The sequence below is a fragment of the Arvicanthis niloticus genome, chromosome 16, assembly GCF_011762505.2.
Source record: "Arvicanthis niloticus isolate mArvNil1 chromosome 16, mArvNil1.pat.X, whole genome shotgun sequence".
NCBI classification, from domain to species: Eukaryota; Metazoa; Chordata; class Mammalia; order Rodentia; family Muridae; genus Arvicanthis; species Arvicanthis niloticus.
In genome coordinates, this window is record NC_047673.1 from 43,237,750 (window position 1) to 43,253,232 (window position 15,483).

General features: G+C 39.1%; 1 protein-coding gene across 1 annotated transcript in view; it reads right to left on the reverse strand.

Moving 5' to 3' along the window:
• The window catches only part of Neil3 (nei like DNA glycosylase 3), a 48,933-nt gene extending 37,746 nt beyond the window's left edge, over positions 1-11,187 (reverse strand). The window contains exon 1 of the mRNA XM_034520699.2: positions 10,918-11,187. Coding sequence (XP_034376590.1) covers positions 10,918-11,088 — 171 coding nt within the window. The 5' untranslated portion in view covers positions 11,089-11,187. The remainder of the gene's footprint in view (positions 1-10,917) is intronic.
• Positions 11,188-15,483: the final 4,296 nt, after the last annotated feature.

Consider the following 15,483-nt stretch of genomic DNA (forward strand, 5'->3'; position numbering starts at 1 on the left):
TCTCTTTATAACAATTCACATTGCATCCTTATATTTTTGTATAATTGAGAAATTACATATGTTTGAACTCATGTTTTTGGAGTTCTTTCCCACAGCCTTAAGGGCTATACTGAAGTTCCCAGTGTTTACCATTTTGCTGAGATATAGATACATCCAAGACTCCTAGGCAGAGCTATCTCTATTTTTATGGAGTCATTACATTAACAGGGAGGACACTCCTCAGAGGAAAATGAAATATATACATTATTGTACAAACAAGCCTTACATCCATAGCAGCCATTGATACTTATGGAGGCCTATGCCCTGCTGCCCCTGTCCCAGGGACAGGAGCCATGTCATTCCACCCCACTAAGGCCATGCCAGACTCTACACAGAAATGAACTCAAGGACTTATGAATGATTGGTTATCAAGTACTAGCAAGGTAGACTAGAGTACTCAGTGAAGGGAAAATATTCATTTACATCAGCTTTGTTTTTATAAATGACTATGTAGCTGTCCTAAATTGATAAACAAGAAGAGTCTTGCTTTTCTGTCCTGGAGTCTTTAATACACTTCAAGCCAAGTATAGACTACAGTAGCAGATTTCAAGGTAGGTTCCTATAGCAAGCAACTGGTATGTACAAAGTTTTTTAAGCTATCCAGGACACTTTTAAGGTGAAGAAATAAAGAGCAGACATAGATCTATTATAAGTAACATTTATATAAGTATAGACTAGGCCATATTTTCAGGATCGCAGATTAAAAGTCTTACTTTCATTTTACTTATAAATTAATGGCTCAAAACTTTGTTTTACCACCATTCCAATGTCAACTACCCCTTATCCAGTTCTATAAATTCTTTATTACATTTCTTTTTTAATTCTTTATCTGGTTTTAAGTATACATACCCTCTGAAATATTCTATTAGAGCTTCCAGCAATGTCAGTGGTGAATCATACCCCATTTAATACACACACACATACATACACACACATACACACACACACACACACACACACACACACACAAATGCACACATACACCCACACTCAGGTCTGGCAGGTTCCCCCAGTACTTGATTTAAAGAAAAATAGATACTTGTGCTTTGAGCTCATCTGGCCCAATGTTTTCACAATTTAAATATAAAATTTACCATCTACCCAAAATCTGACCAATTACAAATACCTTTAGAAGCTAACCCCATTGCTGCTTTTCACCTTCGGGTCCAACACCACATTACCTGACTTCCCTTCCCTACAGGGGAACTCACAAAATTGGATGCTTCCCATTCCCCATCTACTCTCTGCCTAGACTTTTTCCCTTCTTTGCTTCACACAGTTCTGACTTCATCAAGGTTTATAATGGCTCCTGGCAAAGGCTCAGATGCTGTCACAATACCAAATAAAATAGTCAATGAGTCCTAATTGTCTTATGTGAAGTCTTCTCAAATTGCTAAATTAACAGCTTTGACAAGAATTTACATCATTTACATAAAAACTGTAGAAGCCAACAGCTATGACAGTTCATGGTATTCTCTTTGCTCTGTCTACAACTGACATCCTCTGACAACCAAAGTGGTACATGACATCTAGAAAGACAACTCTTTATACTAAAAATGGCCAATTCATGGCTGTTTAATTGCATTAGTTCATTTCAGAAAAGCTTCTTGACTTCCTTGTATATTTCAGGCTGTGTTCTAGAAGCTGGGCATATAACTGTTAAGTAAAACAAATTTGATTTCTCCATACTGTAGAGTTATACTCCAGTGGAGGAAAAGACAGGAAAGAGAGTGGAGGATCAAGGATGGGGGCAGGGGTGCAGTAGATTGCCTTTTTAAAGGGAGATACCATAATCTTCCTGGGGAATTGGCATTTGATGAAGTTTTAAATGAGGTAAGAGAATGATCCATGTCTTTGGAAAATGCAGTAACAACGCAATGCCTTCTTGTGTCACAAGCCATGGTGGCCACTGCAGAGAGGACCAGTAGGATGAGATAAGTGAGATTTGACATATAAAAGGAATCAGGCTGTGAGGCCAGAGGACCAATTTAAGGAGTGGTGTTTTCTCCGTAATAGAGGAGAACAAAAATATGACCTACATCAGTAGTTTAAATGCACTCAGTGGCTGCGAGATAGAATTTTGGCTGAAGGGGTTCAAGGTAAAAGCCTGAATATGACTTATGAGACAACTGCAAAAACCCAGCTAAGAAACATAAGATGTAGCAGTACTGAAAATGGACAAATTTTTAAACATGTTTTGAAAGTATTTGCAGACAAATTGAAGGAGAAACAGGAGAGTCAGAGATCCAAGATGATGAGTTTGGGGCTTTGATAATAAGAAAGAAAAGTTACAGAGAGACCCAAAGGGAGCAGAGAGGAAGGGAAAAAAGCAGGTTTGGTTTTAAGGCATGTTAACGTTAAGGTATCTCTTAAGAAAACATCAAGAAAATAAATATGGGATTCTGGGGTTTGGGAGATAACTGAGCTTGGAGATACAAATTTTGTTTAGTGTTCTGCAGAGAAACTGTCTAAAACAGTGACATTAGATGAGATAGAAGGGACTGTGTACAGACAAACAGCACAGACACAGCAAAGGTCTAGGGTCCACCAGAGTTAAGCTCTTGGGAGGAGGCAGAACTGGCTAAGAAGGCCATGATGTCAGGAAAAGAGTACAGGGACACAACAAAGGAGCAAGTGGGCAGCTAGCAAGGCAAGAGCAAAACCCAGGAAGTGAGACATCCCAGGAGCACCTCAAAAATGCATTTCAAGGAAGAGGACTCAAAGGCTGCTGACAATGGAGTAAGACAGAGTCTGAGCCTCGAGCCTGGCCTCGGCCACACAGGAGTAATCCACAGCAAGAGTTTCAGGCATGGAATAATGGCAACGACCTGATTGGAAGTAGGAGGACTGAGGGATCTTAGAGAGCAGGGCTGACTGCAGAAGGCGGAGCAAATTCACAAAGCACATAAAATACAGACATGGAGAACAGGAGAGGAAATGGAGATGGGCAACTTTGTGCTTGTTTTGAGATGACTCATGTCTGTCTATGGCTGGCAAAGATTAGGTAATGGAAAGCGACCACAGAGCAGCTATGACACTATTTAAAAAAAAAAAAACAAGGCAAGCAGGAAGGTTCAAGGTCAGACACAGTTTAACATCAGGATGGAGGGCAAAGGATACAGGTATAAATAGGAGTCGTTGTCATTATGAAGTCATGCATTGCTATGTATCTACTGATTGATTACGTTCTCTGAGTAAACAAGGAAATAAGATCATCCACTAAGGGAAATGCAGGGGCCCAGGGATGTGATCCTCAGAACTTTCCTGCAGTATGTGACAGTGTTACTCCAACTCATTGTTCTCAGGTTGAAGCCCATGTCCTCATACAAATGGTATGACCTGATCCATCTAGCATCTGAAATCTGCTAAAAGACATTTATAAAAGGAGATGGCATTGAAATCTCACTGGACAGCACACTGGACAGGCACTCCTCCTTATCCCAACTAAATCTCATTAGTTAATAGTCTTAATATCACTGAAAGAAAGTGCTCTGATAAGTGACTTATCTAGTTAAATCTTGTGCTCACCCACATCTAACTCTCCCGATTTTTTTTTTTAATCATGTAGATTCTGAAAACCTGGCTGGTCTCGGGCAGATGTTTTACAGCTTATAAGAACAACTGTCCCACCATCAGAACACTTTAATTCAGCAGTAACATGCAGCTGTTCACTGTTTTAATTGAAGAACCAAAATATTTATAAGTAAAATCTATATCTATTTTTAGTATCTTTTCATTCTAACCCACCATATGATGTATATTTCAAGAGGAACCTATAGAAAATAAATGGGCAAATATGAGTTTTAATGGAAGTCTGAACATTTTGCCCCAATATTAAAATACCCAAGGCTCCAATAATACCTGTTAGGGACAGATCCAATTGTCTTCATACAGATGATTTTTCTCAGATAACTTCTAACCATGTGCTAGGTGACTATATAGAATGTACAAGGTGGACGATATGGCTCCATGCATACTCTATAAAGAGTACCTAGAACACCACACACACACACACACACACACACACACACACACACACACACAGTGTAATAACCACTTAAGACAGTAAAGGTAGTCCTAGAGCACCAATCAGTATATCTACTTTTAACTATCAGAAACTGTCGAAAGATCTGAACATGGAAATTTTGTCCATTTAGTATTATAAAGCCTTGGCGGATTGTCCTTCAAACCTTTATGAACACTGGACTACATACTTATTAACGACTCGGACCATATGCCCTTGCAAATCAATTTTGTTGTGCCTAGGAGGAAGAATCCAAAAATATAAAGGCCAATATGCTTAAAATGCATGAGACCATTATATATCTTCACACAGCTGTCAGTGAGAAGTGAAATATGTTGTTGTGGCTGAGAGAGTCTCAGAAAGCCTCAAACAAAATCCTTAAAGGTATAATACAAGTCTCGCTTGCTCTACTGGTACTTTATCCGATTCTCCATAGCCCAAAACAATATACATTATGACATCAAGGAAAAATTGAAAACAGTTATGAAATTAAAGGTTCTACCAGGTTAAAAAAATGTTTCCAGCCCAATGGACATCAAAAGCATAATGTAGGTGGGAAGCAGAAGGGCAGGCCAAGAAATGAACAGAGATGGGGAAATATTTATTTATGAAAAAGCAATGACCTGAAACTATCAAATGACTTCAGCACAGCAGAAAGTCACCCAGCCATTGATGCTGTGACCTGAGCTTGAATATGTTTTAAAGAATTGGCTTGGTTTTTTTTTTTTTTTTTAACCTGATGAGGTATTTGGGGATTAAAGTGAAATGTTGCCATAGTTCCTTCTTTATATACATATACAGTTCTGTAAACCGCTCTTCCATGTGTATGTCTGTGTGTATGATAGATAGATAGATAGACAGACAGACAGACAGACAGACAGACAGACAGAGTCTGTAAAGCTTTCTGGTTCTCACATTTCCCTATTTGCCTACCTGGGGATCTGAATAATCTTGAGGCTTTCTGCTGGCCACACTTAACAGAGGTTTTCTTAGCCACTGTCATGTTCTTCTTATACTGAATTATTATGTATCTGTGATTTTATTTCTCCCTTATCTATATAAGTTCCCTGGGGACAGTGAGTTTGTTTAGCTAATATCCCCACGGGCTTTCCACAATGTTTGGAGATATTTGAAACATTCGAGGAATTAAATAGGCCCTTTGTCCCTTCCCTCCCTAAAACTAGGACTGGATTGAAAATATAGGACTTCTGTCTTCACTACCATGCCCTTTTTGCAATTACTATAGCCAAAACTTCTTGCAGAGAGAGAGAGAGAGAGAGAGAGAGAGAGAGAGAGAGAGAGAGAAAGAGAAATCTTTTATTTTCTAATTATGTGCAGTAGAAAACACAACTCTTATTATTATCAAACGGGAGAAGTTAACATCTATGCCCACTCCCTCACGTTTCCCGTAAAGAAGAGAATTTTATACCCCATGGGCCCTTTTTTTCCAATCAGAATGGCACATGTTTAGCAACCAATCCCAAAGAACTCCATCCCACTTTGCCTTTACCTTCTGACAGGTCCACTTAGCATTCAAACCATGGCTTTCAAAAAGACTCAGGTATTCCATTTTTTGAAGGAAGATTATATGTAAAGATCATTTTTTAAATTTGGGTTATCTGTTATGTAGGTGCTTTGCCCAAGACAACTGATTCCCATGACACCGTTGTTTTTCCAATAATCAACTATACATAACAGTCAGGACAGAATACAACGTCACTTATGCCTGAGTATGTATCACAGGCAGTTTCCCTGCTTCTTCAGCTCCATCTCACTTTATGAGCTTCTGGGTACAGGCTGGGCAAGGCTTTTGCAATAAACCTAAGACATTTACAAGATATTCACTTGTCCTGCTGTGGAATCTAAGGTTATCACCTCTTTCTATAAGCTTCTACTGCCCAGACAAATTCAAAAATTAATTTCCAGCAGGCTATTATCTTTGCTGTAACTATACGCAATTGCCCAATACGCACTTGACTTTCCCGTGTTGACCCTTATAATCCTGTTACTGTGTTATTTGAACATTTGAACCTTTTCTTTCTTTGTCTGAAATAGAGATGAAAATCTCCGTTGCCACAATTTTAAGTATGATTGAGTAGGGTTCACCTTCCTAGTTTCAAGTGGCTTAATAATATGAAATCTTCAAAACAACATATATTTTCAGAGACAGCACATGATTTATTGCACTGATTACCATTTATCTTGCCTATCCATGGGTGAACTGGGAAGATGAACTTTTCAGAGCAGAATAAGACTTTTTTCCTAGACAAATGTTTTGACTCTCATTTAGTTGGCTATTGTTGCCACAGAGAACGTCCTATTCACTTTCACAGTCTCAGTAATATATGTTTTTAAATTATAGGTCACTTGTCTATCAATCTAAATGCTCCAAACCCCTAATTTCAAAAATGGTTCCTAGGATCCAAAATAACGTCTTTAGGACCATGCATGAAAATGTGTTCTATACCCTTGAGGACTTTTGTGGAGTCTAAATACTCTGTGCCTTACCTGATGATATAAAGCATCATACACTCCTCATAAAAGAGGGTGTTCTAACATACTCTAACAAAACTGGGTCTCCTGAGAAAGCTGTGCTCCAGGAAAAAGAGGGGCAATCACAAGAATGCTTATTTTGCTAACTACTAAGATAGGAGTTTTCGGGTCCTCTAACTTTCGTTCCTTGATCAAATAAAGTAAGATGTGAGTATAAGCATCTCCGAATGAGGATGTAGCAAAAGTAAAGATGACCAGATGTTCTTTACAGCATCTGGAACAGTGCTGGATCAAAGCTACAACAGCCACAGACACTGATGGCCCTCATCTGAAGAAAAAATAGAACTACTCCGTTACCCTTCATTTCCTGAGTCCAGTGGATGCTAGTAATGCCCTTGTATCTCCAGGAAAGTCATAACCAGTATCCGCTTAAAAGGCAAGAAGTAGATGATGCACGCTCTATAAAACATATAGGAAACCCATCTGGATATTTAATTAGCTCATTCTCTCAAATAAAAAGCAAGAAAGACATCTATGTCATTTTTTTTCCTAATTTGAACACGGGGAAACTTTTACTGTGAGTCATCTGTACTTTGACATATTGGATGTCTCCAAATGACACATACAACTAAAGGTTCACATAGTCATAAAAAGGGACTTAAAAAATACTTAACCATTTTACATTATTCAAAGTTTGCCTTTCTCTACCCATTCAACTTATATTTAAATGCCTAGTTTGTTCCTGATGCTCTAAGGAACATAGAGAGGATCATACAGATCATTAAATGTAGGTAACATATTACACACATGGATGAAATCTTATGGGATTATCAGAATGATCAGTGCATGTTTCAAATTGATAAATGCTTAAAAATACTGTTTCATTTTTTGTGAGGGGAGATTAAAAACACGTGCAGATGACACACTGATTTCACTAAAATATCATAACCACCCAACAATTACAATTGGTAGATCGACTCTTCGAAGTTCATTAGCCAGGCAGGCTCATCTGCATTCTATCATAGGGTTCGACAAGCTCTAGCCAAGTTTGATGCAATGTGCTTACACAGTTGCTTGATTTTAAGCTGACAAGACAGTGGGCCACAACTTGGAGAAGTAATACGGTGTGCGGATGACTGGCAGATGCCAAGTTCTTCTACAGAGAGCATTCTCCCAAATAAGGACCAGTTGTCACAGAAGGGCGGGAATTAGTAGGTTTTCTATGGACTCTTAACTAGAACAAAGAGAAACGCTATATGATAAACAGACTAAGTAGTTCACTCTGGCAGTAGCTCCCGAGGTAAGATATTTTATGTTGGTTTTTGGAATAATGATTATGTGAAGTTTGAATCTTTTATTTTAAGTGGCCACTTAATATTTCTTTAGCTCTCCTTTGTTATTTTTCATATTTATTATACTGTAAAGAATACAGTATGCAATTATTTTTAAATGCTGCTTTGAGAAAACTAATCATTTCAAGCCAGTAGTAGAAACATTAAATAGCTTTAGCGCTTTGGCAAATATGCCTAAGAAACCAGGGTTCATCTGTTACAATAATGATCTTGCCAGAAGTTTGTGACAATGGTCCATATTTTAATGAAATTTAATATGGAGCCAACATCGCTCTCAAATGCAAAAGATTGTTGATATTTACAAAGGTTATTATTATGTTTTTTAGTTCAAATTCTCAGAAAATGAAGCCACAGCGGAGTATTTAGAAGTCTACTGAAAGCCACACTATTAATTCCATATTGATTTTCAATCCAGTGTCAATAGAAGCACATCCTTCCTTCTAATCACACAGCTCTATCCCAATAATTAGTTCCTCTTTCTATTAAGGCATTATCCATAATAGCTTTAAATGCAGGGCTATTTATTTGTGGAATATAGCTTTAGTGCGTATAGTGTTGCCAAGTGAATCTAATCATTGCTCAACCATTAATAAAGCACTCATATTAGGCTATCCAGATGCACTCTTTGGTGCCATCTGAACACAGAAATGAAGAGAATTATCAGAGCAGATAATTGACTGAGGTGAACAAAATTTCAATGGTGGAGGACACCGCCAAAACCCAAGGTCATACTTCTTCGATTAATAAGAATCGCTATCACGTATAGGGCCTTATAGCATACACTGCAGTACCACTGTATTACTGCATCTTTTATTACTGAGAGTAGCTATAAGATACATAAAAGTCTGAAGGGAGATCACACCTTGGCCCAACACCTTACTACATGTGACAGTGCTCGATTGATTCAAACTCACCTTGAGCCCTGGCTCCTTTTCTGGTGGCATTAAGTTTATCTTTATTGTAGAGTTATACTTTCTCATGACTAACTGTACCTCATGTTTTGTCACAGGTAATTAAAATAAACTTAAAATGAATGATTAATACTATTTTCTCTAAATTCCAATGAGGTGACTATTTAAGATTTCTTGCAACAGGAATCTTATTTTTTATCAAGAGTAACTTTTCCTGGATAAGTTTTTAGAGATAAAACAGGTTTTACTTTTACCAGTAACTAGCAAAGAGTTTATCACGCAACAGTATTGTCAGATGACATGAATCACAGTATCATTGAGGATGGTCATATCTTAGGCATTGCTCAGCGCAACAGCACTGTTTATTTTTAAAACAGTGGCTGGCTTGCTTCACTTAACTTCTACCACCAGCAGCTGAGCCAAAGCTCCTCACCTGGGTCACTGCAATGCCTACTTGAGATTTCTTCCCTTGTTTTCTTCTTTGATATACTGGGTTCTATCCAAACTGTAAATAAATCTTACTACAATCCAAGGTTTCTCATGATGCCCAAGATAAAGCCCCAAATGTGACCCATTTGTGATGGCTCAGCTGGCAAAGGCACCTGCCACTAAGGCTGGAGATTTTGAGTTTGGTTTGGTCCCTAGAACCCACACAAGGTGGAATAACTTACCTTGCAAGTTGTCCTGACTTCCACATGTGTTGTGACACATTCAAAATCACATTCAGCCACACAAGCAGTACACACAAAAATAACATCCAACTCCAAAAACCAAAGTCCCAATTGTGATATATGGAGTTCTTTATAATCTACCTATCAGCTTTAATATCAGACCACCTCCGTAGCTCATTCTTTTACTAACATACTGGGTTTCTTTCAGGCCCTTGAACACCATTCTTCTGCATATACGCGCCACTTTCATCTCAGGAACTCTAAATTCCCTATGCCCCCTTTACATATCAGCTCCATTATCTCCATAGGGAGACTTCCCTAGTCTCTCTGTATGTCCTAAGAGAGAACCACATACCTCCTCTGTGAACCCTTTATTGAATGGCTGGGCATAACTGCTACAATATAAAGAGAGTATTCAAAATTTTGCTGAATGAGTGATCTTCGTCAAAACTAATACTTCAGAGAGACCATTAACATAGATCTCTATAATATTCTGATATAATTTCGAGAAACATGATACTTTAAAAAAAATACATATCATGTCAAAATAAATAGAAGCGTAACTGTTAGAAGATCCAAAACCTTTGTTTTTCTTTTCCTCCCTCAGCTTGAAAATGCATCTTCCTTGTTTCTTTCAAGTTGGGAGCATATTCTAATTTCATAGCACGCAACTTCCTTCCTAGACCAAAGGCTATGAGGAAGTTTTGCAGGAGAAATTGAAGAACAGCACAAGATTGCATGTATCCATGAAATACAATTAACCACACATCTAAAGGGCTTTAAAAGCCTGGTAGTTTAATCAGAATATTTTTAGTATAGTTCTAAGTTCTTACCAAATGAGTATCCAGCCATCAGCAATGCATGCCCGAGTGGCAAGCTGTGCTACAATTTGCTTTAAAAAGAAATAAATTCACTTAAGGAAACCAGAACTAGCTTTTACTGCCCCTTCATTAGATGGCAATATTCAGCTGAGTGAGATTTTAGTGCTAAATTTTCCATGTCCAACATTAGAATTATATATTACAAATCAACTGCAGAGTTCTGGGCAAGCAAAAGGCTAGAATTCTATGTTAGAAGTTCAGACTTACAACGTGAAAAGAAAAACATACCAGACCTTCCAATCTGATGATATTGTCAGTGATGTAGACAGTAAACATCAGAAAGCATCTTTTGCTAACTGCCTGCGAACAAGGTTGAAAAAAAAAAAAAAAAAAAAAACCTTCCATGGATCTAGCACTGGCATTGTTAGCCAACTTCTGGCTAGGACTCACTTCTTAGGTAAGGTAAACACAGGTTCTTAGGTAAGGTCGGGAAACACAGGTTATAGGCCAGGGGGACCAGAATAGATGGGGGAATCCCAGAACCTGGTTGGTGTTTTTACTCATCTTCCTGCTGCAGGTGCCATGCAGGGCACAGGACTGACTTACCGGGATAGCGACCCCAGCCGGGGAGGCTGTGGGGGATGGGGCACTGCAGAGCTGTTCCCCGCACGGCAGGCTCTGCAGAGCTGTTCCCCGCACGGCAGTCACCGCCTGTCCCGGTAACACTCGTGCTCGAATCTTCTCTCCATTCAGCCTACACCCTGGACCTTCCACCATCTCTGTAGCCCTCCCGGAACCCCTGTTAGTCGCAAGGCCAGGCTGGAAAACAACCAGGCAACTTCAGTTTCCTGCTGACACAGACTGGGCGGCAAGGAAGTTCGAATCTCCCGCGCTCCCCGCCCCGCCTAAGCCCCGCCCAGCCTAGGTCTCGCCCACCATCAAACCCCGCCCACCTGCGTCCAGGCCCCGCCCAGGTGGTGCGGACTCTGTACCACCGGAGCCCAGCCGCCCAAAGCACCCAGGAGCCAGTGCACAGTGAGAAAGAAGTCCACGAACCAGGCTCAGTGTTAAGAACTCAAGGAATTGGGAGTTGAAGACTAGCAACTACGTTCGAGCTTCTCAGCCCATACTTTTTGAGCTGAAATAAATCCCATTTAAGCAACGTCAAGTTTGTGGTGTCTTAAAAGCTGTACTGAAGTGAAAGTGGAAAAATAATTGTGAAGATTTGTCTAGAGGTTTTCTAGTTGGGGGTGGGGGATGAATGGTTACAGTTGTCTACATCACACTCGGGACTGTCTGACTCTATATTCTGTTAACTCACATTCACTTCTGATCTCTGTCCTTTGAAGGAGGAAAGTCTGAAATAGCCCTTTCCCTTTCACCTTTGTATTGTTTATTGCTATCTAACGAATGACATCATTTGTTATTTAAAAGTTTCTGTGAGTCAGAAGTTGGCAAAGTCTAGCTGAGTGATTCTGGCTCCACGGTTCTCTAAAGGTTACAGGGTAGGTTTGTTGTACCTAAAGGCTCCATTTCTAAGAGGGTTCATTTAAACGGGCTGGTAGCAGGAGGCCTTAAAGTTCTTGCCATAGACCTGCTTAGCTGTTCTCATGATGTGGTTGGTGGCTGATCTAAGAAAGGAAGAACAAAGCAACAATGAAACTTATTACCCGAGCACTGTTCTCACCTGTGAGTTACGGTCCCTTTGTGGGTCAAACTGTGTTTTCACAGGGGTCACCTAAGACCATTGGAAAACACAGATATTTACATTACAATTTATAACAGTAGCAAAATTACAGTTATGAAGTAGCAATGAAAACAAGTTTATGATTGGGGGAGTCACCACAAAATAAGGAACAGTATTAAAGGGTTGCAGCATTAGGAAGGTTCAGAGGCACCAATTACCTACTAGTGTCCTGGTCCATTTTGTGCTGCCTTAACAAAATACCTGACTGTGAGTTATAAGGAATGGAAACCAACATCTCATAATTCAAGAGGCTGAGAACTTGAAGATCACAGTGGCCATCAGTTGGCTCTCTAGTGAAATCTGGTTTTGTTTTCAAGCTGGTGTCTTGAGCATCATAAGGAAGAGGATGCTGTGTCCTGTGTCCTAGCACATTCTCTCTATTAACACCCAGAATAAGGACACCTAACCCCATGCTTGTAGAATCACTTTGTAAAGGTCACATTGGGAGGTAAGTTTCACCAAGAATTTGAGAGGAAGGACAAATGTCAATATGATACTAGTCTGTTACATTCACTAACTTCTCATCGCCGTGAGAAAATACACTTAGATGCACTTTTTGTGCCCTATAATCTAGACTGTGCCAGCAAACTCTGAAAGTCCTTGCCCCTGTAATTTCTCTTCCATATTGTGTTAAAAGAATAATCTTCCCCGTTATTTCCTCTTCTCCACAACTTATTCACTGATAACTTTACTCATGTCATTAATGTTCTCTAAAACTCAATCTCTTTAACTGTACAGTGAACAATGCTATTTTGTTGTTGTTGTTTGGAAGGTGGCTTGAATTTTCTAAAAACTCAGCTGAAGGGCAGCTCTATTCCATAACTCAAGATTGTTGAGGTCTATCTTAGTGAGGGCTTCTTTTACTGTGAAGAGACACCATGACCATGGCAATGATTATGAAGGAAAGTATTTAATTTGGCTGACTTATATTTTGGAGGTTTTGTACATTGTCATGGCAAGAAGCATGGCAGAGTACCTGCAGACATGATGTTGGAGAAGTAACTTCAGAGTTCTATTCCACATCTGACTCCTCAGGCAGCAGGAAGAGAGAGTGACACTGGGCTTGGCTTGAGCATCTAAAACCTCAAAGCCCACCCCCACTGACACACTTTCTCCAGTAAGGCCACATCTACTTCATCAAGGCCATAATGTGACTTTATCCAGGACTATGGGGGCATTTTCATTCAAACCATCACAAGATCCAAGCCATTTTAACTGTTGCGAGTAGATTTTTCAAATGAATTACTGTTCACACAGATGCTCTGACTCCCTTGGGACCACTGTTTATTTTTACAAACTAGTTATTGGGTGCCGGTGGCTTGAATAGGTATGGCTCCTATAGACTCATGTGTTTGAATGCTTGGTCCATAGGGACTGGAATTATTAGGGGATGTGGCCTTGTTAGAGGAAGTGTGTCACTGTGGAGTATGGGCTGTGAGGTCTCAAATGCTCAACCTATGCCCAGTGTGAAACACATCCAATCTCCTACTGGCTTCCTTCAGATTGAGATGTAGAACTCTCATCTCCTCCAGCACCATGTCTGCCGACACACTGCCATGCTTCCCACCATGGTGATAATGGACTATACCTCTGAAACTGTAAGCCTGCTCCAATGAAATGTTTTCCTTTATAAGAGTTGCCTCGGTCATGGTGTCTCTTCACAGCAGTAAAACCCTAAGTAGGACATTGGATCAACATGCCTCAGAGAGGAAAGGCACCTGCCACCAAGCCTAATGACCTGAGTTCAATGCCTCGAACCCACAAAGTGGAAGGGAAGAATCAACTTCTATAAGGTCTCCTCAAACCTGTACATGTGACTATGACACAGTGGCATGAACACAAACACACATAAGTATATTTAAAAGTTATTATAATCCTAATGATTATCATCAAGCCTGATATCTTTATTAAATTTTTCTTTGTACCTTTGTGTATGCGTCAAATATGTAATCTCATCTTTTGTGTTATAATATAGAAGGAAGCCCTGATTAGATGTAGTCATCTGATCTACACCCCCAGAACTATCAGCTAAGTTAAAGATTCTTTATAAATAGCTAGTCCTACATATTTTATATTTTGCCCACAAAAATGTGTGAAGATGCTTTGCTGTAAATATTGCTTATTATTCCTAATTTGGATAAATCTCTGTAAATTCCAGAAATTTAGTTCTACTTTCTTTTCCCAGAATAGACTTTGTACTTTCTGTGTCTTTTTTTTTTTTAGTAATTCCAAAGTTTTATCTACATATGTCTATCTGTCTGTTTATCTGTCTGTCTATCATCTATCTATCTATCTATCTATCTATCTATCTACCTACCTACCTACCTACCTACCTACCTACCTACCTATATCTATCTAGTCAGAGGAATAGAACCAATAGTGTAACTATATCAAAAGGGAATTGAGTAAATTGGTTTACACAATTCAGAGTAAGTAGTCCAACAATGGCTGTCTTCATACTGGAGAGACCAAGAACCCTTTCGCTTTGCAGACCATATGAGGCCAGATATTTCAGCAGTCCTGATCTGATACTGAAAATTTAGAGGAATTCCAGAGAGTCACTGGTTTTGAGTTTGTATTGAAAACCCAAAGAAGCTGGGTTCTGATATCAACAGAGATGATATCACTGCAGCAGCAGCAGCAGTGGCCATGACAGCACCAGAGTAGATGAACTGGCCCACAAGACGTAAAAGTAAGCTGTAAACAAGCAAAAGCTAGTCTCTTGGACTTTCCTGTATCTGGGCCACTGGAAGGTGTTGTGTACATTTATGGTCAATCTTCCCATTTCATAAAACCTAATCAAAAGAAAAAAATCACTCACAGGTATTTCAAGAGGCTTATCTCATGAGTCATTCTAGAGCTTGTCAAGTTGATAATTAATATTAACCATTTATTTTTCTGAAATGCAGTTTTACTATGTAGCTCAGGTTGGCCCCAATCTGCTAATGATCTTTCCTTAAGGCCTTCTAAGTGTTACAGTCATGCACCATAAATGCCTGAAAATATTCTAATGCTTTTCCATTGTACTTTCTAAAAACCTTCCTTTCCATTTTAGTTCAGTGAAACCCCATTGAATTTTAAAAAATAGTTAAATGATCTACTCTTGAAATCTTTCCAGATACAGTTGAAATGAGTCTCTTGTGTTATGTAATTGCTCCTTCAAAGAATTCACCAAAACGTCTTTATATTTATTTGTATATACAGAGGGCTTTCACAAGAATAGATTCTCATTCCTTGATGACAAGTGAATATCATGCTCATACATTTGTTTGTCGTAGCCCTAGGGTGCTCTTTGGCACAAAATGGACATTCAAGAAATATGAAATTTAAAAACATTTGGATTTATTTCCCTAAATACTTTTTATGTTAGCTATGTATGTTTTTATGTATTTAATATTATTTATTTGAAGTAAAATTTAATGTTT